Raw genomic sequence first — 23,587 nt, 5'->3', positions numbered from 1 at the left:
CTCTACTGCCCTCATTCAAATACACTTCTGATGAAGTCCATACGTATCATTGTATGAAGTTGTAAAATAAAGTTGTAATATCATAAATTAACATCACGTGACATGATGTTAAATATTACTTGATTGCAATTATCATACAGGCCTCAATTATCTTAATCTTAACAAAAGATCACGATCCGATTTTTATTTCTCTCATGATGATTTTCCTCTCAAAACGGTTCAACCATGCTTTTATCACTTCGATCAGCCATATTTACAGTCTTTCTATAAAAGTAAGTTAACTAAGGTTATTGAAAGTTTGTTAATATGATACAACCATGTTTTTATCACTGCGATCGGGCATAAGTATACTCTTGCTATAAAAGTAAGTTATCCATACAAAGTTATTGAAGTTTGTTAATAAATGTTAGACATTCGCCGAAGAAACTCATGTGGGTGTTTTATCTTTCGCAACAATCTTCCAGACATGTCGGGTTTTCAATATCCTGGGCCCATCTGTTTTATTCATGAGCCATAATTCGTGGGTGTTGTGTATACGTACACGAATGAAAAAAAAAACAATAGACAAAATAAAAAATAAAACGGTTAATTATTCACGAAGAAATGGAACTTTTACAATGAACCTGTCCAGAATGTTGTCGACGATAGGATATTGATGTTTTTTTTTTAAATTACATTAAGTTTATTGGCTATTGATATTCCATAGATTGCATTCTGTTTATATTTTGGAACAGCGGTTTTAGAAATGGGAAACATTACCCCCCCTCCCCCACCCTGTGGGATTCTCGTGGGGTGCGTGTGCGACAGAAAAGTCCGGTATATTTTGTGTGGGTACAAATTTTTTTAGAAGGAGCAGCTCGTCCTCTTATAGCCATGTGTATATATATATATATATATATATATATATATATATATATATATATATATATATATATATATATATATATATATATATATATATATATATATATAATACATATACTATTTAAAACACAATAAGATGTAACCATTTCATACATGCATTTCCGTTCGTTCCTTTTGTTAGTGATCCCTAGCGGAAATTTGTACCACAGCCTGCTAGGGATGCAATATTTTAAAGCGTTGTACATAATAATGTATGTAACATTTTTTTAATCACAGAGAGTTTTTTTTTTATTGAATAGCATCTATATATATAATTCTCTTCTGAGAGACGCTAGAAAACAAGCTGTAAACGCGCTCCCTACCACCCCCACCCCTACATGGTCTGGTGAGCTGTGGTTCTCTCTAAATGTTTACAAACAGAGCCGGGTTTAGTGACGACTATTAGGGGCAGATAATTTGTTTGAAACTATTTTAAACGTAGGGGGGGGGGTAACTAAGTTGAGGGTGTGGGGAAGGAGGGTGGGGTTATCGTCCTTAACGAGCTACTTATAGTGTTTTAAAGAAATATTTTCAGTGGCAGCGTTGGTAGTGTCGAATTCACAAATTATGAATAACTGAAAAGTAGAAAAAAAAAACAACTAAATAGCGGCGTATGATATGCCGCGGGTCGGCTCGTTGTTTATATTTTTTATTGTATCGTACCTTGCCGAGTACATTGCATGAGTTTTTGAAAAAAAAAGTATAATTAATAATATTTGCACATGGAACTCGAGAGCTGCATCTTGACATCAAAGGAGCCGCATGCAGCACCTGAGCCACAGGTTGCCAACCCCTGGGGTAGATGAAGTAGAGCTCATCTGCTTCAGAGACCCCTGCATATGAAGTGTTATTTTTTTTAATACCTTTATTTTCAAATAGAAATATTTACATCAACATAATATACAAATGTGTGTGTGCTTAGAATCAGTAGCGTAGCGAGCGGGGGGGACATATGTCCCCGGGCGCCGACCTTAGGGGGCGCCAAAATGGGTTGGAAAAATAAATTGAAAGGTTGAGGGGGGTGTAAATTGAAAGTTTAAGGGGGGGGGGGGTGCAAATCGAAAGTTTGAGGGGGGGGTGCAAATCCAAATCTTGAGGGGGGGGGGGAGTGCAAATCGAAAAGTTTGTCCCCGGGCGCCGGAAAGGGTCGCTACGCCTCTGCTTAGAATTTGACATAGTTTAAACATTAATAAAAATTATCATTGCATGAACATAATGGTGAACATTATTAAAATAAAGATCAACAGTTCAAATGAATATAATCAGAAATAAAGAAATAAAAACATGTTTTTTTTTTACCATAATAGTAATAGTCTTAAATGTTTTTCAGTTTTGTTGAGAATTTTTTTTTCAATATAAACAGCGTGAGAAATTAATAGAAAATATTAACGATATGTAAATAAAAGGTAGAAAGCGAAAAAACAGAGATGCATAGTAGATTCTAATTGGATACCAAATGGGTTGAGGGTGGTGTTATCTTTTGAGAGGTTTTTATATATATATATATATATATATATATATATATATATATATATATATATATATATATATATATATATATATATATATATATATATATATATATATATATATATATATATATATATTATGTTTATTAATTTAACCAAGCTGCCAGTTTATTCATCCTCCTTAGAGCGAAGACGGGCATTTGGATTTGTCACTTTAATAGCTAGTTGCTGGGCACGCTCAACAATATCTTTACGCTTCTTACTTGAGACATTGTGTGCAATTTCAGCAGAGAAAGTGCGGTTTTGCATCAACAATACTTCCAGCTCCCTAACATTATGAACCAAAAACTTTATGAAGCCATCAGGACAGAGGTGCTTGCATTTCTTCCAGGTACCATAACCAATGTTTGGCATTTTATATTGACCCTTGACCTCCTCCTTACTTTGTTGTCAATACCCTTGGGTTTTCGCCAGTTTGCCTTGACTTTGCCATATCTGTCAGATTGGTGTCTAATAAATTTCTTGTTCCTCTTCTTTACAATCTAAGTCATGGGTTCCCAACCTGGGGGTCGCGACCCCCAAGGGGGTCGTAAAGGGCTTTCTGGGGGGTCACCAACTGGTAGACTAAACTCTAGCAATGAATAAAAAACAAATATTTAGAAAAATATTTGAAATTCGGCATTACTAACATCACTGGAAATGGAATAGAGAATAAACAATTTGTACTGTGCAAAGTTGTTCTTAGTCAGGAGTCTATGAAAACTTCCAAACGTCACTTTGAGATGAGTCATTCGGAACACACCAACAAAGATATGTAGTTCTTTCGTCGTCATGAAGCTAGTTGCAAACGTCAGAGACTTGATCGAACAGAACGTTTTCACCAAGAAAACACAGCATTAGTGCAAGCATCATATGAAGAAGTATTAGAAATTGCCAAGCAAAAAACCGCTCACACAAAGGAGAAAATCTCATCAAACTATGTATGCTGAAGATGGTAAAATTAATTCTTGGGGATTCCAGTGCAGTAAAGATGCAACAAATATCTCTGTCTAATAATACTATGCAGCGGCTTATGTTAAAAGACAAATTTAGAATGAAATCAAGCTTTCACCATTGTTTGATTTTCAAGTTGACGAATCGACAGACGTGAGTTCGTGTTCGCAGTTGCTTGTCTTTGTGAAATATATTCATTCAGATGTTAGCAAATAAGAGTTGATGTTTTGTGAAGATATCATGGAGAAATAAATATGTTTTTTTGAAAATGGAGGATTAAAATGGGAAAACGGCTGTGGAGCTTGTACGTATGGTGCGTCGTGTTTGGGTCAAAATGGGGATTTCAGAAAAAAAGTAAAAGGTAAAAGATTTTGCTCCCTAATGAAAGGGAATCCACTGCATGATTCACATATGCCCTCGCCAGCAAGACTTATCCGACTCCATTGCTAATAAAAGTCGTAAATCATATTAAATCTGGAGCCCTAAACACCTGTCTGTTTCAAGAACTGTGCAAAGACAAGAATAAAGATCTCGAGGTTCTACACTTCAATACGCTGGCTGTCAATAGGAAATGTCAATAGTGCTTTTGAATTGAAAGATGATATTGAAAGATGAAATCAAGATGTTCTTGGAAGTGCAAGGAAACAAGACCTTTTGATATACTTTAACGACATGGTGTGGTTGGAGAGAGTATCATACCTAGCAGATATATTCGAACATCAACAAAAGCTTAACCTGATAAAGGAACGAATATTATCTCTTTTCATGATAATCTCTTGGCATTTTTATCAAAGCTGCAAAATTGGCGAGGAAAAATAAATATTTGAAATACTGCCATGTTTTAGAAACTCTGCAGTGTGGTGTGATAGATAAAAATTTTAAAGGATTCTGTGCATCTTGAATCTCTTGACAACGAACTGCGGCGTTATTTTCGCCGAGCTGAAAGAAGAAGAATCTGTATTGTTACCCTTCCTCTGCTTTCCTTGATGTTACCAGCATTGCCGTTGAATAACAAGATGAATTCTTAAATTTGCAACATTTAATTGTTAATGCTAGTTAATGCTTGTTAATAGCATGTAATTTTGCTTATCGTATTAAAACAGTTATCAAGAATAATTCATATTGAAAGTCTACTAGATCATATTAATTTAGTGCTTATTATTTTATTTAGTCATTTCGACTTGTTAATTATATGGGGGTCGCGGGTCACTTATGTTTTATGAAAGGGGGTCGCCACTCGCAAAAGGTTGGGAACCACTGATCTAAGTTTTGCTTTTGAAAAGTGTTTTTTTAAAGTAATAATATTGACATTGACTTCACAGTTTATTGCTTTTGAGAGGTTGAAAAATAATTTTGAAAAAATACTAGATCAACTAATAACAAGGACAATTTTTCTTTACCTAATTTATATTAAATATATATTAAAAAAGTTTAGTGTTCATGATTTTTAATACAGCTGAGATTTATATTTTTTTTTCTGTCAAAGATATAAATTGTATCAATTTGCAAATTATTCTATATTGTGACATTACTTATTTAAATATTTTGTTTTAGTTGAATTTTTGCGAATTAAAATTAGTGATTGTTTCGGTTTGCTTATTTTTTGAAATATAATTCCACAATTACCTCCCTTGAAACTTTTTTTTTTAAATACAAGCTATATTTAACCGACATTGCTGCGAAATAAAAACCAGCGCTATGTGCGGAACTACTATGCCGCTAGACCGTGAAACAATGAGTGGGGAGGGGGGTTGCGTTTTTTTTTGGGGCCAATTCCGACCAAACAAAACAAATGCGTTTTTTTATATAAATAATGTTTTCCGTGCATCTTGATTGTGATTTTGTAAAATAAAAACAGGTATATTACAGCAGCTATTGTTCTACACTTCTACAGTAACGAACACACTCTGTTGCATAGAAAACAAGTTAAAAATCTACATAAGCTTTAGTGTGAAAGATGGCATAGTTCAATAGTTTTAAATAGTTAGGTACGTACTTAAAAAGGAACTTAAAAAGCAATTGCGTATCTTAATTATTATTTAAATAAAACATACTAAAGAATTGCATAGCTATAAAATGGAATGTTTTCAAAAATAATAATATACATACAAAAAATCATAAAAATAAACAGAATGCAAGAAACCATTACACAATCAAGCTTACTTGTGTATATACTTTTGACCACCTAGACTGGGTCTCGATTTTTGTTTGCAATATTCTAAAAAATCATAATATGCCAAACAATTTTTTTTTGCTGAAGTAAGCTGAGTAGTAATTGGTACCATCCCCCGTTTCAGAGTGTATTTCCTCGCAGTGACTGTCCCAAGAATCCTCTGAAAGGAAAAATGTTTCACAGATGGTGCATTGGAAAGTTTCAGTCTCCGTGCGTGCATTTGCGTGATTGCTTGTTCGCGTGTAATCTGTATATTGCAGAGTCCGCATACTGTATTCTTCGGGTGTTGTTTGTAATGTTTTACATACTCTTCTAGGCTGTTGCACATCTTGTAGCAGCTGCTGCAGGTCATAAGCTCATTAGTCTTTGCTGTTTTTGTTACTCTACCTTTCTTTAATAAGGGGCTGTCACTTATTTTTTTCCTTTTTGAATGGAGCGATTCTGTTCCTGTTACTAAAAATGGCTTGGCTTTGCCGGTGCTAGATGTATCTTTCGTGTTTATTTTAGCGCTGATTTTTCCGGGTTGTGGCGTAGTGGTGGGAGTTGATGTAGCTGTGTCTTGGTAATTGCTGCTGACGTTTCCTCGCCGGTCCGGTGACTATTTCTTTGTTGAGACCAGCTGGTGGTTGGGTGTTTCTGCTGCAGCTTGTTGTCAGGTTTGTTGTATTTTCGGTTGTTGGTGCGTCCGGAGTTTCCTGTCGTGGCGAGTCTTGATTTGTTAGGTGACACTGATTTGTCCAGTGTTGTGTGGATGCGCATGTTTGGCATGCTTGTTTTCTTCCTGGGATGGCTATGAGAATGTTAATAGATTTGTTTTTGTAGTTGAACTTGATGTAGTGAGGGATGATTGACGGGTTATCTGTGAAGATGGTAAATCTTCGATTGTTGGTGTGTGGGATTGTTTTGACTGATGGTTCTGTTTTGCTAATTATTCTTAGAGCTTTGAGCAGGGTGTCGTTTTCGAGTGCAGGGGGAACCCATGCGAGTGTACCGTTGATTTGTCCTTATGGTAGATCGTGAAGTGTAGTGAGTAAGGTCTGTATTGTTTAGTTGTGTTGTTCATTTCTGTCCCGTTAAAGCTTTCGGACGAGATCATTATTTTTTTATCACAGAGAGGTTGTTTTTTTTTTACCTTGTAAATATACTGAAGTACTTAGATATCAACAACTTATTAATGAGTCTGAATGATCAGAGAGGTTGTTTTTTTTTTTTTAGTTTTCACACATTTTAGATATTTTAATTTTTTTTAAATTGAGAATCACTAAATATATTGAGATTGCATCAATAACTTAACAAATATGACAAGAGATACCCAAAACACTAACAGAGCACATTCAAATTATTCATACAAAATAAAAAAAAGTCCCCCTGTCCACTGTACACAAAAAAAACTACAGTTTTTTTGGCACATGAGCAATTATAGGTTTGGGTCTTGTTTTGAAAAGAATCTTTTTTTTTGATGATTGCCTTGACATCATAACAAGTTTTCCTCGATTCTGCTGCATCGTCTGTTTCCATAGCCGCGTCCCCACTGCTTTCTGTCGTCTTTACTAACACTGCCAGAGGTTTCTCAAGATTCAACACTTTACCATGGAGAATGTGGTGACCAATTATTAGCACTGGTGAATCCTTAAGTGTAAAGTGTAGATCTCCAATAAATTTCCCACTCAACGGTACAGGGTGTCTTGTCTCAAGATCTCCTTGTAGTTCTACGATTGCCCATTGCTTGCAACTTCCATCATCGCTTTGTATTTGCACAGAAACTCGAACCATTTTCTAATTTCTTATTTTAAAGTTATTTTCTTTCTATAATAAATACATTATTAATTATTATTCACGTTAAAAAAATAACGATTCTAATTCTATTCTAAAGATCTCACTGAGATTAAATCAGACTAGTTAGTAGTTACTTAGTTAGATCTACTAAGTTCAAATAAATAGGTTGATTAAATTAAAATTGTTTCGGCATAGCTCAGGGGTCGGCAACCTGCGGCTCGCGAGCCGCATGCGGCTCTTTTGAGGTCAAGATGCGGCTCTTCAGCTCCATGCACACATATTAATAATTATTTTAATTAAAAAAAAAACTCATAAAAATATTAGTCTGCAATACTCGGTAATTAAAGATATAGATCTAATAACAATGTAAAGTTTCTAATTTCGAGCAGAGCTTGCTAAACTACTTTAATATGTTTTTTTAAACTACTTTAATATGTTTTATGCGAAACGTGGATGTTTTTATATGAATATATATTATTTCATATTTTAAGCTATTTATTTTAAATGTAATGTATATATATATATATATATAAATATATATATATATATATATATATATATATATATATATATATATATATATATATATATATATATATATTATGTAAATATAAATAAAAATGTTTGTGGCTCTTTAAAAAAACTATGAAATGTGGTAAATTGTAACTTTTGGTTCTTCCGTCCCAAAGGGTTGCCGACCCCTGGCATAGCTAGTTAAATGCCAGGGCTACTCCTGGCTAGGATCAGTTCTTCAGATCAGAGAGAGGTTGAAAGTATTTATAAACAACACCTACCAACACCACAGTCATTGGCTTCATCAGTTAGTTAGCTTATTTATACTAAATATATATTGAAAAAACGTAGTGTTCATGATTTTTAATACAGCTAAGATTTAAACAAAAATTATCTGTCAAAAATATTATTATTTGTATCTATTTGCAAAGGATATTATATTACTACATTATTTATTGAAATATTTCTTTTACTTAGTTGAATTTGCGAATTAAATTCAGTTATTGTTCGGTTAGCTCATTTTTAAAATATATATCCACAATTACCTCCCTTTAAATATTTTTTTAAATACAAGGGGATTTTTAACCAACATTGCTGCGAAATAAAAACCAGCGCTAACTATGTGCGGAACTACTATTCTGCCAGACCGTGAAACAAGGAGCGGGGGGGGGGGAGGCCGTTTTTCGGGCCAATTCCGACCAAAAAAAAAACAATGCATTGTTTTCATAAATTAGGTTTGTCGTGCACCTTGATTTTGGATTTGTAAAATAGAAAAAATCAAAAATAAAAGCTTTAATAACACGCTTTTATGTAATAATACACTAGAAGTAGAAAATAAATTATACACTACTATTTAAACAACTATAAAGAAAAGCGTGTGTCACTTTGTATCTATTGGATACCTTTACTAATATTTAGGAAGAGACACACGCTTGTTATTATTATAAATGTTGTATTTTAAAAGAGAAACATTAAAAAAGTTCATGTAATATAGCATTTTCTAATTTACAGTTTAAATTTTTTTTCTTCCTAAAACTGTTTAACAGTTATAGTACATATGCCAAATTCGCATCCATTAGACAGATTCTAATTTGTGTTGCATTACAACAAACTGTGTGAAATCTCAAATCATTTGAAGAACAAATCTCTAATTGTCTGCAATTCTAAATATATTTAACAAGACAAAAATTCGAAAGTTTAATTAAGTAAAGTTGACGTGAATTCGAATAAACTTTCCACGACGCACCTTTCAATTAAACTTTGATTAATTAGCTATGATTAATTGTCGTCACTGATTGAGAAACCGGAATACAAATCTGCACTTAAACATCAACAAAATGCCTTATTATCCATCGTGTTTTTTTTAAATTTATTTTTCAATCGCTTTAACCCCTGCCCTTGAGACCTGTACTTTGACGTTTAAACGTTGATTGTATCAGAGTACAGCTCTATCACGTCTGTGATGTTGTATTCATGAAAACAAGCGTCCGTATAGGGAGGGTTGTGCAAGGGGAACACAATTTACATTTATTTATTTTTTTAATTTACAGTGTCGCGAATTCAACCCATTAAACAATAAATTATTTTATCAAATAAACAAGAAAATAGTGTGAAAAAAGAAAATGTCTTTTTATAAATGTGATTTGATTAATATTTAGAGTATATAATGAAAGTGCGAAACATTTTGTAAGTAATTAAATCTCAAGGTCTTCTGTGAAAAGTCTATAAAACTAACAACTACATTTTATTCTTAAACCTCAAATGATTTTTTTTTTATTTTTTTTTTGGTTTATTTTCTCGTATCACTCTCAGACAGCCTCACTTATTGTGAGGCAATCAACTTTTATGTTAAAAATGATATGGTTGAAAAACAATAATTTCTGCTCAATAATTTGTTTTAGATGAGATTCCAAAAAAAAATGTCATCAATGAAAGTTAGCGGAATTTTTCTTTTAAAAGTGAATTTAAAAAAAATTATATTGGATATTTTATAAGTCAAAATTATATTGTTTCAAGGTAGAAATGTAGCATTTATAATGAAATTAAAATAGAATCTTTCATCTGCGGTCTCATAGCTCGTATTCTTAGATAATGGAAAAGTTTTAACACTTATTGTATCTATCTATATATATATATATATATATATATATATATATATATATATATATATATATATATATATATATATATATATATATGGTTATAAATAATTTATTGTTTTTTAAATATTCTGTTAAGTGGGAATTTAATAATATCTGTGTGTTCTACATGTACATCAGACTACACTATACAAAGAAATGGTGTAATTAGCACTAAATGTAATTAACACACCTACCGACAAATCCATGCTCCAAAGTACACACCGAATCTAACATTCAAACCAGTCATGGACTATTATTCACGAATTAAATTTATTAGCACCTCAGAACCAAACTATTGTCAAACATTCTGTATAGATTCTCAATGAAATTAGAATGTTAGCTGTTGAAAATGTTAGTAAAACGAGAACGGCGTTGATGGTTAGATAAAAGTACGAAGCGTTTAAGGTAATCTTTGGATGATCACGATGCATTAAAACATAATTACTGTCAGACTTTTTATCCTAGAGAAGAGTAAATAAAACCTGAAATATGAATGTCTTAATGAACTATTAATTGGACTTATCAATATAGGTAGGTTACCTAACAAAGAGATATAACTCATTCAAATTTTTTTTAAGAAAGTAAACGAAAAATTATAATTTATAGATAAAATAAATGAAATGTTTATATAAACCATGAACTGAATTCATGACAGTTTAATAAACTCAATACATATATGATTAAAACCAATCAACTTGCACACTGAAAATAAATGTCTACTGATGATTTTCTTAACACTCGGTCACAATTTAACAACTTGAAGCTGACGTTAACTATTCTATACATCATAACTATAAAGTGTAATTCAACAATAGTTTTATATTAGAGAGCATGTTGGGGCTTCAAGCTCTTGGATATAAAAATAAATTATCAATAGACCAGAAAATAATATTTTTTTGTTAAAATTTTGCCGTCAAGTTTATTTGACAATCTCACAGGAAATGTGTTAGACGTGAAGACGTTATTAAATTGTATCGTCTTTTTACTTTTCAATTCAATTTAGCTCCATTTTTTATACCTACGGTTTTATTTAATCACGATTTCAAAATAAAACGGAGCATCAATAGTTTTAGTTGTAAAAATAAAATTTAAAACTTTGAACGGCATAGTCTTATCTGAAAACAGGAAGTTTTAAGCTATAACAAGGGCTAGGACTAGGACTAGGACCATTTGGTTAAATAGTTGCTACAAGTGTTAAAATTTAAAATACTGTTTAAAAATTAATTTCTTTGATCTTTAAAAAGAAAAAGAGTTATTTCAATAATATTTTTTTTTCTTATTTCAACTTTAAAATAATGTTCATGGTTTAAAAATTATAAGATCTTCATTTTAAAACTATATTTTAAAAATATAATATATCTTATGCAATTTCAAATATTGCTAACTGTTTGACGTAATTGAATACAATTATATTATTGGACCAAGATGCCCTTAAGGCTCGGGTCTAGCTATGTCCTAGTGGTTTGACAGGTAACCCTCCTATATAATTGTGTTTTTCTAACGCGGATGTCCAAGTTACACCAACAAATTATGTAAAAAAAAATACAATGTCCAACTGGACCTCGCAGCTCATCAAAGAGCCTCCTCTTCTCAGTGAGGCGGACAGGCAAGTCTTCGAACTCATCAACCTCGTCGTCATCTGCAACATCGTCTCCCTCCTCGGCATCTTCTCCAACATCATCAACATCATCGTCTTCTACCGTCAAGGTCTCAACAATGCCGTCAACATCAGCTTCTTCGGGCTGGCTATTTCCGACATCTGCAGCTTAGCGACTCTAATCATCTATAATATCTGGTTTAACCCCTTGCTGCCTAGGTTTAAAGTACCGGTTAACCCTATAGAGATCGAGTACCTCACAGCCGGGCTGCCACACGGCTGTTTCACCCGTATCACCAGCTGGATCACCGTCTACATCACGGCTGAACAGTGCCTGTGTATATCCCTACCGTTACATATTCATCGAATTCTCACCCCGGCAAGGACGATAACTATCATCTGCTGCATCTACCTCGTCATGGTGTTGTCTCTCTTACCCGAGTACTTGACCTTCGACATCGTGTGGCGCTTTAACCCGGGATTAAACGAGTCCATTTTAGGATTGGGATACCGGGATAACAATAACAAAACCGAAGGGATAACGTTTTTGTTGTACTCCATCTACATGCTGGCGTCGTTCGCGATCGTCGTCGGGTTGACCTTGACTTTGGTCGTCCAGCTTCGGCGGAAGACGAAATGGCGGAAAACCGCGACGCCCGAGCAGGCGATGACCTTGAACACCCGCGACCGGCAGACCGTCCTGATGGTCATCGTCAACGCCGGCGTCCTTCTGCTGACCTTCACCCCCACCGTGGTCACCATGGTGTGCGGGGTGAGCGTGGCAGGGTTCTCCGTGGTGGGCCGGCACGTCAACCTGTTCTTCATGGCCTGGACCTTCGTGCACGTGTTTGATGCCCTCAACGGCAGCCTCAACACCGTGCTGTACTTCAAGACGAGTTCAAAGTTCAGGCAGACTTTCACTGAGATTTTCTGCTTGAAAAGACTCCAAACCTGATTGAAATTTGTAGCACACAAGTTTTGTGGGAGACGGGAGATAAGCCTGGTGAGAAACAAGGGAGAGAAGCGACAGATAAACGGCAATCAAACCGATAACTAAGAAAGAAAAAGATTTTTAAAAATTAAGTCCACTTGTGATATTATCAAATATCAAAATAAATCCAACAAGTTTGAAGTATGTCCATGATAACATAAATTAAAACACTATTCCTTATGCCTAAAGTAAAACTATACCGAATAACAACAAAAATATTAAAGTATAACAATTATATAACACGAATTATAAATATAACTATATTGTTCAGACTGCGCTTTTTTTGGACCTGCTGTTTCTGGGGTCAATTGCTAGGATATTCACATCAATTCAAGAAACAGGGGATGTGCCATGACCATTGCGACTTATTGTGTTTCATCTTTTTTCAATGGCATAATAAACAAGCTTAAACATAATTAAGAAAATATTATATTTTACATTTGATACCAAAAAAAAATATTTTTGAAATTTTTACTTTAATTTATTTTGTTTTATTTTATTGAGGGTAAAAACTAAATAGTGATGATTAATGTCAAATAAAAATGATGTAGTAAGAAAAAAAAAAATGAACCATATAATGCAATCATTGTTTCGTTTAAATATATTTCTTAATGAAGTGAATAGACAGACAAGTTCAAAATAAGAAATATATATGTGAAATGTGAATGAGTTATTTTGTTCAAACACAAATGCATTGTAAATTAAATAAACACATTTCGAGAAAACTTTATTGTAAGTAAAAAGATACGTGATATTAGATAGAGGTTCGAATCCCTCCACGACGTCAACTATCTAACCACAGAAAACTCCAGAACGGTTGATAAACTTGCCGTATCGTCGACACAAAACTTGACGCTCAGATGTGCGTAAAAGTTTTGTTAATTAAAAATTGTATCGAAGTATAAAAAAGTTTTGGTTCACTAATATTGTCGACGTGGGTGTTCACCCTATAGGGCTTGTAAGTCTACGGTCTCGAAATCTACTAGCTGGCAAGTACGAGAACGAGAAGTTGTGACCTACTTACAAGCCCTATAACCTAATATGAGTGGGTTTTTTTCTATTAATAGTTTTTATTGCTTATTTACGTCATAATTTATTTTTCTTCTGCTATGGCTGGCATCACAGTAGTTAATCCTTGTTGGAGATCTAGTTTTTTCAATGTAAAAATGTAATTACAAGCAATGTCCATCTCCCCACAACTGATATAAGATGTTATACGTCTATAAAACACATTATGACTGAACAACATTTAACATGTGATGGTGCATCAACAGCATTTGTTGCAAACAGTCTGCAGTTGTTAGAGAGAGAGAGAGAGAGAGAGAGAGGGAGAGAGAGAGAGAGAGAGAGAGAGAGAGCTGAACAAAAGCCTAACTAACGTGGATAAATAAACATAAATTCTACACTACGATGACCCACAAGATAATAAGACTTATACTTTTACTTTAATTTTAAACTTTTACTTCAATTTTTGTATCTTTATAAAATGTGTTAATTATTTTTATAAGATAAATCTCAGCTTTCACAGCTATTAATATTTCACAAATTCGCTACATTGAAAAAAAAAAGTTCATTCTTTTAACATTTATCCAAGTGAAATCATTTGCGGTTTTTCCACATGATTCCAATTGTAAAACTATCCTAGTTCTTCTTCGGATACTCTTTTTTCGAGTACAAAATTTCTCGCAGCGTTTGTCTGAAGGCAGAGCTCACGGTGTAGTACAGGAGAATTCGCGTGCTGGAGTTGACGGCGTCCAGTGTAAACCCTAAGGAGAAGGTGACGAAAAAAAAGTTGGAGTACTCTCCTACAAAATCAAAACCCGGGAGTGACAACCCGACGGCCAAACAGGCAACTGTAGGTGTGAACATAGCCGAGTAGACCGCAGCCATCACCAGCACTAGCTTGATGGTTTTCTTCTCCCTGGTCGTTGATCTTTGTGAATCTGGTCCAGTAGATGATGTAGAGCGACGCCATTTCACTGATCTTTAAATACGACGAGTAAGGCGATTGTGAAGCCGGTGATGCCGAAGAAAGAGGCGATCATAAAGGCGGCGTATAAAAGTAAACTCACGCCATCAAAGTCTTCTCGGTTGTTGGTGAAAGCAAGTCCAAGGAGGGTCTTGTTTAGCGAGGGATAAAACATCCAGGTTAAGTACACGGTGGAGTATTCCGGGAGTAGGGACAAGATCATCACGGCGTAGATCACGAAGATCACGCCGGCGGCTTTTCTTGGCGTGATCATGCGTTTTATCTTCAGCGGAAACGCCACGCAGAGAAACCGCTCCGCCGTGATGTATACGGTGACCCAGGAGGTGACACGGCTAAAACAGGCATGGGGAAAACCCGCAGTCAGGTGCTTCACTTCCGCGAAGATAAAAGGCACCCCGGAAGTCATGAATTCCGGACTTCCGCAGACGTTATACCACAACAGTGTGACCATGCTGGCGAGATCAGAGAATGCCAACATTGTGAAGCTGATGTTTATCGTCGACTGCAGCCCGAATTTCACAAACACCGCCATGTTTAATACATTTCCCACAATGCCCAGCACCGAGATGACGCTACTGAGATACACTCCGTTCACCATCTCTACCATTGCTCGAAACTCATCACTAATTAACTTCGGTCTAGAATCGCCACCAACGGATGTGTTACCACCAATCATCTTGCTTCTTATCGTTTACTATGTGCTTTCAAGACGAAATAGTTAATATAAATACCGTAACTTAACTAGCAGCTTTTCGACAAGTTTTACTTAATCCACCAGCGAACTTAGTAATTACACTCGCTAATTATCTTTTTTTTTTAAATTATCCACACAACTTGTAATTGGTACACTACCTAGGCTAATTTTAAACTCGAATATTTTTTCTCTGAAGGCTTTAATTATCACCATTTGTTTTCTCTTTAATCCTAATTAGTAGATATATTCTATATATATATTTATAAATATCTCCCTCTCATTTATTTTCTCTATTTCGTTTTATTGATTGTTTATAATTATTTTAAACAACGAAGCTTAGTCATTATTTTAATTAATTTCATCTGCACAAAATTTTTCTTTTAAAAATCTATAATATTCTAGATTATCTCTGGGTGTATTTTATGTTTAATTGCTGCAACGATGATATTAAAAAGCTGACATTAATCATCGTTAGTGAAACACCTCGTATGAACATTATTATTGTAAATTTTTAATCGCGTTACACGTGTCATAATTGTTGATATCATAGTAAATGAAACTGAAAATAGGCCAATTAGTCTAGTTCCTTTTACCTCGTGAAACTTTTAATGAAAACGTTAGGGCGCGTAGCTAAGTCTTCACTTTAATGCAACACAAGCGGTATAAACTTCGGGACGCTTTGCTAAAGCTTCATTAGATATATACCATAAGAGGTAAAAACTCCAGGACGCTTTGCTAAGTCTTCACTTGATATATAAAAATGCGTAAAAACTTTGGAGCGTTTTGCTAAGTCTTCACTTGATATATACCAAAAGTGATAAAAAAATTCGGGACGTTTTGCTGAGTCTTCAATTGATAAATACCAAATGTGGTAAAAACTTCGGGACGCTTTGCTTTGTCTTCACTTGATATATACAAAAAGAGGTATAAACTTCGGGACGCTTTGCTAAGTCTTCACTTTAATCCACCAAAAGAAGTAAACATTTCGGGACGCTTTGCTATGTCTTCATTTGATATAAATCAAAAGAGGTAAAAACTTCCAGACGCTTTGATTTGTGTTCACTTGATATGTACCAAACGAGGTAAAAACTCCAAGAAACTTTGCTAAGTTTTCACTTGATATATCAAAATGGGTAAAAACTTTGGAACGTTTTGTTAAGTGTTCACATGATATATACCTAAAGAGGTAAAAACTTCGGGACGCTTTGCTGAGTCTTCACTTGATATATACCGAAAGAGGTAAAACCTTCAGTTAGCGTAGCTATGTATTTTTGCGTTACCTTTGCATCGTGGTCCCTCTTTTGATCATTGCTGGTATCCGAAGAACGCTAAACATTACAAATTACCGTTGCAGAAGTTGCCGAAAGAAAATCCGAGTAGGTCATAACTTTTGTAAGAACAAGTTATTCGGACAACGATTTCAAGTGACACCATATAAAAAACCCCAGACATGACATCAGTTTATCATGACAGATGTGTATTCACCCAGATGCCTGGTTTTGTTTGATAACAAATTTATCAATTTGTCGAGATAGGATGTGCGGCCGTTTCATTTAGCGCGCTCATTTTTTACAGGCGGCTACACATTTTGTGTATTAGGGTGGTGTGACAACTCATTTTGTGGCGGCCTCTGATCTTTGAGGAACTATTCGGTCAGTTAGGTGTAGAGGAAGAAGCATATTAAAAATAAAATCGTTGGTCGCAAAATGAACTAAAAAGATTTCTATAGTTAAAATTTAATAGCTTATGATTATAAAAAAAAATTATACTTTTTAACTTAATATTACTTTATTCTTCGTTATGGATTAAGAAAACAAAGAGGCCCGGTAATAAAATCTACAACATAATTTTTAAATGTATAAGCGCAAGTTTGTATAGACTGCGACCAACCCACTCTCTCCAAAAATACTTGATAGTTTCTAGAGACTGCGAAAATCCCACCCTCTCCAAAAATACACGATATTTTCTATAAACTGCGAACAAACCAATCTATCTAAATACGTCTATACAATACAGTTTGCATCGACGAGTACAATAACCCTTGCAACATTACTGCTCGTCCTGCTTACAGCAACCTTCATCTTGTAAAAACAAACATCTTTGATCTACGGTACCAAGCGCTACTAACACATTCAACAAATCTTGCCAATGGACCTGCAAAAACAAAAATATTTATTCCGACTATTTGATGTTCCTAAAACACCAAAAAACTTTCATTCAGCTAAACATTCGACAATAAACGCCGTGTATCTTTATAAAACGTACTTAATTATACTTTGTATACTAAAATATAGATGTCTCTACTTTCATGAATAACAAATAAACATTCGCTTATAATATTTTAGGATTACACACCACTGGACCAGGATATCGAAGAACCCTTATCATCCTTGTCTTTTATTGCTAAAAAGTGTAGAAATTCAATTTGTTTCTCTATTTTTTACTATACAAAATCAAATCTCATCACATCTTTGTCCAAAAATTGAATACAATTTGTTTCTCTTTGTTCATACACAAAGGTATCTGGTTTCAAACAAACACATTTATAAAAGATATTTACTGTAATTTGAATGATAGAGGATTTGAGACGACGATTTAAAACTGACCCAACTAGTCATTTATCTGTATATCTGACTACAGAAAATTATACGTGAACTGGTTTCAACTACACAAGACTAAACGGTTGACTGAACTTATTTAGAATTTTAAAAATGTATCTACCGCAACCATCTTAACTTTGGAAACATTAAATTATTGTCTTGGGCGTTAAACGTATAAATTATTTCTTTGTTGTTTTTCTTTTGTTGTTGTTCTTTTTGTTCGTTATCTTGAGCCTCTCGCATGTACGGCTACCATTATGACGTCACCCCGTGTTTAAGTAAGGTACACATCAATGTAATAAAATTATCAATGAAATCACTCCACATCCAACTGAAAAGAGTTTTCATACATCCAGACCACCCTTTTAAATGTAGGCTATGTTTCATCACAACTGGACCTTGTTGTGATGCGTAAAGATGCACGTGGTTACAGTCTCTTGCGGCGGGTAGCCATGGGGTATATGAATGCCTGATTTACGAGCATGTTTTAAAACAATGGTCACACTAATGTTTAAATTGTAAAATAAAGTGTTATTATAGACCTAAACTTCTTCTTCTTCATGCTTCAACTGTAACATTTAAGTGGATTTCCTTCAAAATAATTACTTCATCCGTGTACACATATTCTGCGACGTATGTTACCTTTTCTCTGAATTTCTTTCCAAGGCAAGGCAGCAATTGTTTGTTTAGGAAGTTTTTTTATCCAATATGGGTTGCTGTCCCCTGTTAACGAGCCTCATCTACCATTTGGGTGGGGGGGGAGGTGGGGTCTAGACATAAACATTTTCTCCGATTAAAGCCACTGGTGGTGAGACCTTTGAATTTTATTCTAAGTTTAGTTCCTAAATGATATGTTGCGAAATATTTTTTATTACACACTCCATCACATATTTTTTAAAGTTTCAACAAGCTTCCAATTTTTAAAAAACAAAAGACTTTTTTTTAGCCTCTAGGAATCGTACGAGCTTTTCAATATGGCGCTACTGAGATAAACTCCGTTGACCAACTCCACCATTGCTCTCACCACATCACTAATTAACTTAGGTCTGGGCCAATCACCACCAACTGTCGTATTTCCACCAATCATCTTTCTTCTTATCGTTTCATTTGTGAATGTGAGACTAAATAGATAGCATATTTACCATGCCGTAATATGCCGTTATTTATTCATGTTCTGTCTAATCTACTAGCGAATGCATTATCCACATGCGCGAATTCATCTAATTATCCATGCGAACTTGTAATTAATCTCAGAACACTGCTTACCAACTAGAATAATTTTAAACACTTACGTCATACTACAGTCTTTAGTTATTAACTCAATCAATAAATTCTGCACTACTTCTGAAGGCACATATTTTTACCCAACAGTAAATATTTTATATTACTTTTTTTACCAAACTTTTTGCCTCCTTTATCTACTCTCCTTTGTTTAATTGATTGACTATAATTATTATTTCACACAGTCATGCTTTGTCATTGGTGAATTAATCTTTGAAAAACCTTTGATGCTTGAGTTCAACATATGTTCTATGCCTTTCATTACATCGATTATGACATTTTACAGCAGACATGAATCGTCTAACATCCCGTAGAAATATTTTCAAAATTGTATGTTATTTTAAATGGGTCGGCGTGACCTATGCAGTAGAGCGCTAGGCTCGTAACCCGAAGGTCTCGAGGTTTGAATCCGGGTCCAAGTCAGTAGAACGTCCCTGAGTCCACCCAGCTCTGATGTATTGACAACGCTTAGCTCTTCATATGCCGAGGTCAAGAAACATATGAACGACATCATCTGACCTATTGATAATTAGAACTAAAGAGGATTTTTTTTACATTATTTGATGGATGCTTGTTCGTGTGAAAGGTTTGTCAGATAGTGTTGATGAACTAATAACTCGAACATAGATCAGTGTCGTGTCGTAAGTTTATGTGGGTCTTTTTATCCCGGGAGACCTTTGATGCACCCCACAGAGATAAAATCTTCAGGTATCTTAGCTGGGTCTTCCCTCAAAGCACCTAATTAGTTAAAACCTCCAGGACACGTAGTTAGGTTTACTTGGGTTACCCATGCACCTGGGTCACTCTCTCGACCATAGACATTACTTACTTACTTACTTAATCCTCGTCACTCCTTGTGGAGTATAGGGCAGCAACAAATCTCCGCCATTCCACTCTGTCCTGGGCGAGCCACTTTAGTTCATGCCAGGTCTTGCCAGTAGCCTGCACTTCTTCTTCCATCTCTCTCCTCCATGTTCCCAGTGAAGTCCATTTTAGCACTATGTTCGGGAAACTTCTTCTGTTCATGCGAATGACATAACCCAGCCATCGCCATTACCTCGTTCGTACTTCTGAGACAATGTCGTTTAAGCCTGTCCTTCGTCGATTTCCTTGTTCGGGACTTTGTCTTCCCCCTTTATCCTGAGGATACGTTGGAGGGATCTTCTTTCAAAGCCTCTAAGGCGGCTCTCTCCTTTCTTGTTTAGTTTCCATGACTCTGCAGCAAAGAGCAGCATTGCCTCTATAGTCCAAAGAACTCTAAACATTACGTTTACTACTTCGGTTATGGAAGTTGCCGAATTTAAACTAAAGTTGGTTATAACTCAATCTTAACATTACAGACTTTGCGTTTTTAGAACCTTCTAATATAGCTAACACTGTACACTAACAACGACTTAAAGCGACGCCCCTGCGACCAGCCAAACTACCATCCCCAGACGTAACCTGTATAGACAGCGCCTTACAAGCGACGCCCCTGATTCCGTAAGTCTCCAGATCTAACATGGATAGACAAAGACTTAAGCGACGCCCCTGTATGACCCCAAACATAACATGGATTAATCATGACAGATGTGTATTGACCCAGCTCCCTTATTTTCTTTTTTTTTTTCGCTAAAAAATCTATCAATTAGTAGAGACAGTGTCAGTGGCCTTTTCAGTTAGCGCGTTCATTTTTTATCCGGGGGAGGGGAAAGGAGGAGGATGTACATATTCGTGTTTCAGTGTTGTGGGGTGGAGCGTGTATACAAGCCACATGGAGGTGGTGTAACGAGAGTGATATTTATACATAAAAAAACATACATGAGCCAATTGGTGATATATGAAGGTTTACATACATAACATTAGGAAAACACATGCAGAGAGAAACATAAAATGAAATAGTGCTTTACAGAAACAGCATAAAACATATATATATATATATATATATATATATATATATATATATATATATATATATATATATATATATATATATATATATATATATATATATATATATATATATATATATATATATATATATATATATATATATATATATATATATATAAACATTCAAGCTCAGTATTTGTTTTGAAATTCTGTGTTTTTAAATTTATCAAACCGGTGTTTCTGTTTGTATTGTAATTTTTCGAACTTAATAAATTATAAAATTTCTACTATTTAAAACATCAATGAAGCATCTGTCGTTTTATTCACGATAAGTCTTTTAATAAAAACACCCTCTCACTTTCTACCGTTCCAGACAACAGTTTCTTGTTGGCCAATGCAAGAATCGTGGACTACCCCATCGTTTACATGAACGATGGCTTCTGCAAGCTGGCAGGCTACAACAGAGCGGAAGTGATGCAGAAGTCAAGCACGTGCAGCTTCATGTACGGGGAGCTGACCGACAAGGACACGGTCAAGCGCGTGGAGAGCTGCTTCGAGAAAATGTTGCAGGAGCAGGTGGAGATACTGCTGTACAAGAAGAACCGTGAGTCTGGGGGAGGGGTGGGAGTGGGGGGGTAGTGACGGGGGTGGGGGTGGGGTATAGGGACGGGGGAGGGGGTATAGGAGCAAGTGGAGATACTGCTGTACAAGAAGAACCGTGAGTCGGGGGTGGGGGGGGGGGGTGTAGGGACGGGGTGGGGGTGGGGTGTATGGACAGGGGTGGGGGTGGGGTGTAGGGACAGGTGGAGATACTGCTGTACAAGAAGAACCGTGAGTAGGGGGGGGGGTGGGGGGGGCTGGGGGTGTAGGGCCGGGGATGGGGGTGTAGGAGCAGGTGGAGATACTGCTGTACAAGAAGAACCGTAAGTATTGGGGGGTGGGTGTAGGGGTGGTGTGTAGGGACGGGGGTGGGGGTGGGGTGTAGGGACAGGGGTGGGGGTGGGGTGTAGGGACAGGTGGAGATACTGCTGTACAAGAAGAACCGTGAGTCGGGGGGGTGGGTGGGGGGGCTGGGGGTGTAGGGACGGGGGGTGGGGGTGTAGGAGCAGGTGGAGATACTGCTGTACAAGAAGAACCGTGAGTCGGGGGGGTGTAGGGGGGTGTAGGGGGGGGGGGGGGCTAGGGTGTAGGGACAGGTGGAGATACTGCTGTACAAGAAGAACCGTGAGTCTTGGGGGGGGGGGTATAGGGGTGGGGTGTAGGGACGGGGATGGGGGTGTAGGATCAGGTAGAGATACTGCTGTAGAAGAGGAACCGTGAGTCTGTGTGGGGATGGGGGATGCAAAACTGGGGTGGGAGGGTGTAGGACAGAGGCGTCGCAAGGCGGGGGCGGGGGTGCGGACCTCACCGGATGACACCATTTAGGGGGGGGTGACACCAAGACAAACAATTTGCAATATAAATAGAACACATGATTTTGCAGGCTCAATGAATGTATGAGTTAAAATTATGTAAAGTACTAAATGACAATCCTGACAAGGAAGGGTGGGGTGGTGAAAACAAGGTGACAAGAAGAACCGTGAGTCTTGGTGTGAGAGGTGGGGGTAGGAGTTGTAATTATGGTGGTGGATTGCAAGAGCAGATGGAGATACTTCTTTACATAAGGAAACGTAAGTCTAGGGGTGGGAATAGGGGGTGGGAAGGGATGGGGGTGGGAGTGGGGGTAGGGGTAGGTGTCGGATAAGGATGTGGGTGGGGGTAGATTTGGTGAGGCAGTTTAGGGACAGGTGAAGATACGGCTGTGCAAGAAGAACCGTGAGTCGAGAGAAGGGTTGTGATAGGGTGGGGTTGGGTGGGTGGGTGGTAATGATAGTGATGGGTTGCAAGAGCAGGTGGATACTGCTGTACAAAAGAAACGTATGTCTTGGGGGTGGGGTCTGTAGGGTGGTAATGATGGTTGGTGTTAATGATCGTAGTGGGCTGTAGAAATAGGTGGAGATACTGTTGTACAATAAGAACCTGAATGTGTGGGAAAAGGGAGGCTTGAGACTATTAGTCTTGTTTGTTAAGAGGGGATTGCTGCCGAAAAGTGTGGGGGGAGGGGCTGTCGTGATTGCTGGTTGACATCTGGGAGATCTTTATCGTGATTGTTGCTGACTAGGTGTGTATGTGTGAGGGGGGGGGGTCAAACCTCTTAGTCAAGTTATCTTAAGCGTGGTGTGCTGTGGTCGAGAATACTATAGGTGGGGAGTCCGAAATACTTGACGCTATTTTAGTGTGTGTGAAATGGTTAGGTGGGGGGGGGGGGGGTGAGGGGTGGGTAATACTAATGACTATTGGTGTCGAGGTGGGTGCTTTTTTCTGATCATTAGCCCAGTTGGTTCGGAGTGTGGGGTGGGTAGTTAACACTTGTGGGGTAGAGGATATGTAATTTGGGCCACAGGGATGAGGAAGGTGTTGGTGGTGGTGGGGAAGGGGAAGGGGAGGGGAGGGGAAGGACCAGAATGGTCACAAGTGTTCAATTAGTTCGGAGGTGTGGTTTAGGAAGGGTGCGAGGTGTGATTAGTGTTGGTCGGGGTGGGGGTGGTGGGGTG

General features: G+C 36.5%; 3 protein-coding genes and 2 pseudogenes across 3 annotated transcripts in view; 2 read left to right on the top strand and 3 right to left on the bottom strand.

Annotated features, from left to right (window-relative positions):
* Positions 1–2,508: 2,508 nt before the first annotated feature.
* Positions 2,509–6,306, bottom strand: LOC131957710 (large ribosomal subunit protein eL32-like; annotated as a pseudogene).
* Positions 6,307–6,821: 515 nt separating this feature from the next.
* LOC131957705 (chromosome transmission fidelity protein 8 homolog) lies at positions 6,822–7,350 on the bottom strand (annotated as a pseudogene).
* A 4,165-nt stretch (positions 7,351–11,515) lies between these two features.
* On the top strand, positions 11,516–12,520 carry LOC131957709 (uncharacterized). Its single transcript, XM_059322456.1, has one exon. The coding sequence runs from the start codon at positions 11,516–11,518 to the stop codon at positions 12,518–12,520; it is 1,005 nt and encodes a 334-aa protein (XP_059178439.1).
* A 2,012-nt stretch (positions 12,521–14,532) lies between these two features.
* LOC131957708 (growth hormone secretagogue receptor type 1-like) lies at positions 14,533–15,153 on the bottom strand. Its single transcript, XM_059322454.1, has one exon. It carries the CDS (start codon positions 15,151–15,153, stop codon positions 14,533–14,535), a length of 621 nt encoding a protein of 206 aa, XP_059178437.1.
* Positions 15,154–16,369: 1,216 nt separating this feature from the next.
* LOC131957707 (potassium voltage-gated channel subfamily H member 1) overlaps positions 16,370–23,587 on the top strand; it is a 32,101-nt gene continuing 24,883 nt past the window's right edge. Inside the window, exons 1-2 of the mRNA XM_059322453.1 lie at positions 16,370–16,373; positions 21,367–21,597. Of these exons, the coding sequence (XP_059178436.1) occupies positions 16,370–16,373; positions 21,367–21,597 (235 nt within the window). The remainder of the gene's footprint in view (positions 16,374–21,366; positions 21,598–23,587) is intronic.

Source organism: Physella acuta, unplaced genomic scaffold (genome assembly GCF_028476545.2).
Source record: "Physella acuta isolate Inbredline_101_S28 unplaced genomic scaffold, ASM2847654v3 ptg001259l, whole genome shotgun sequence".
Lineage (NCBI taxonomy): Eukaryota > Metazoa > Mollusca > Gastropoda > Physidae > Physella > Physella acuta.
Note: the sequence above shows the minus strand (reverse complement) of the source record. Positions and strands in the feature narration are given on the sequence as shown.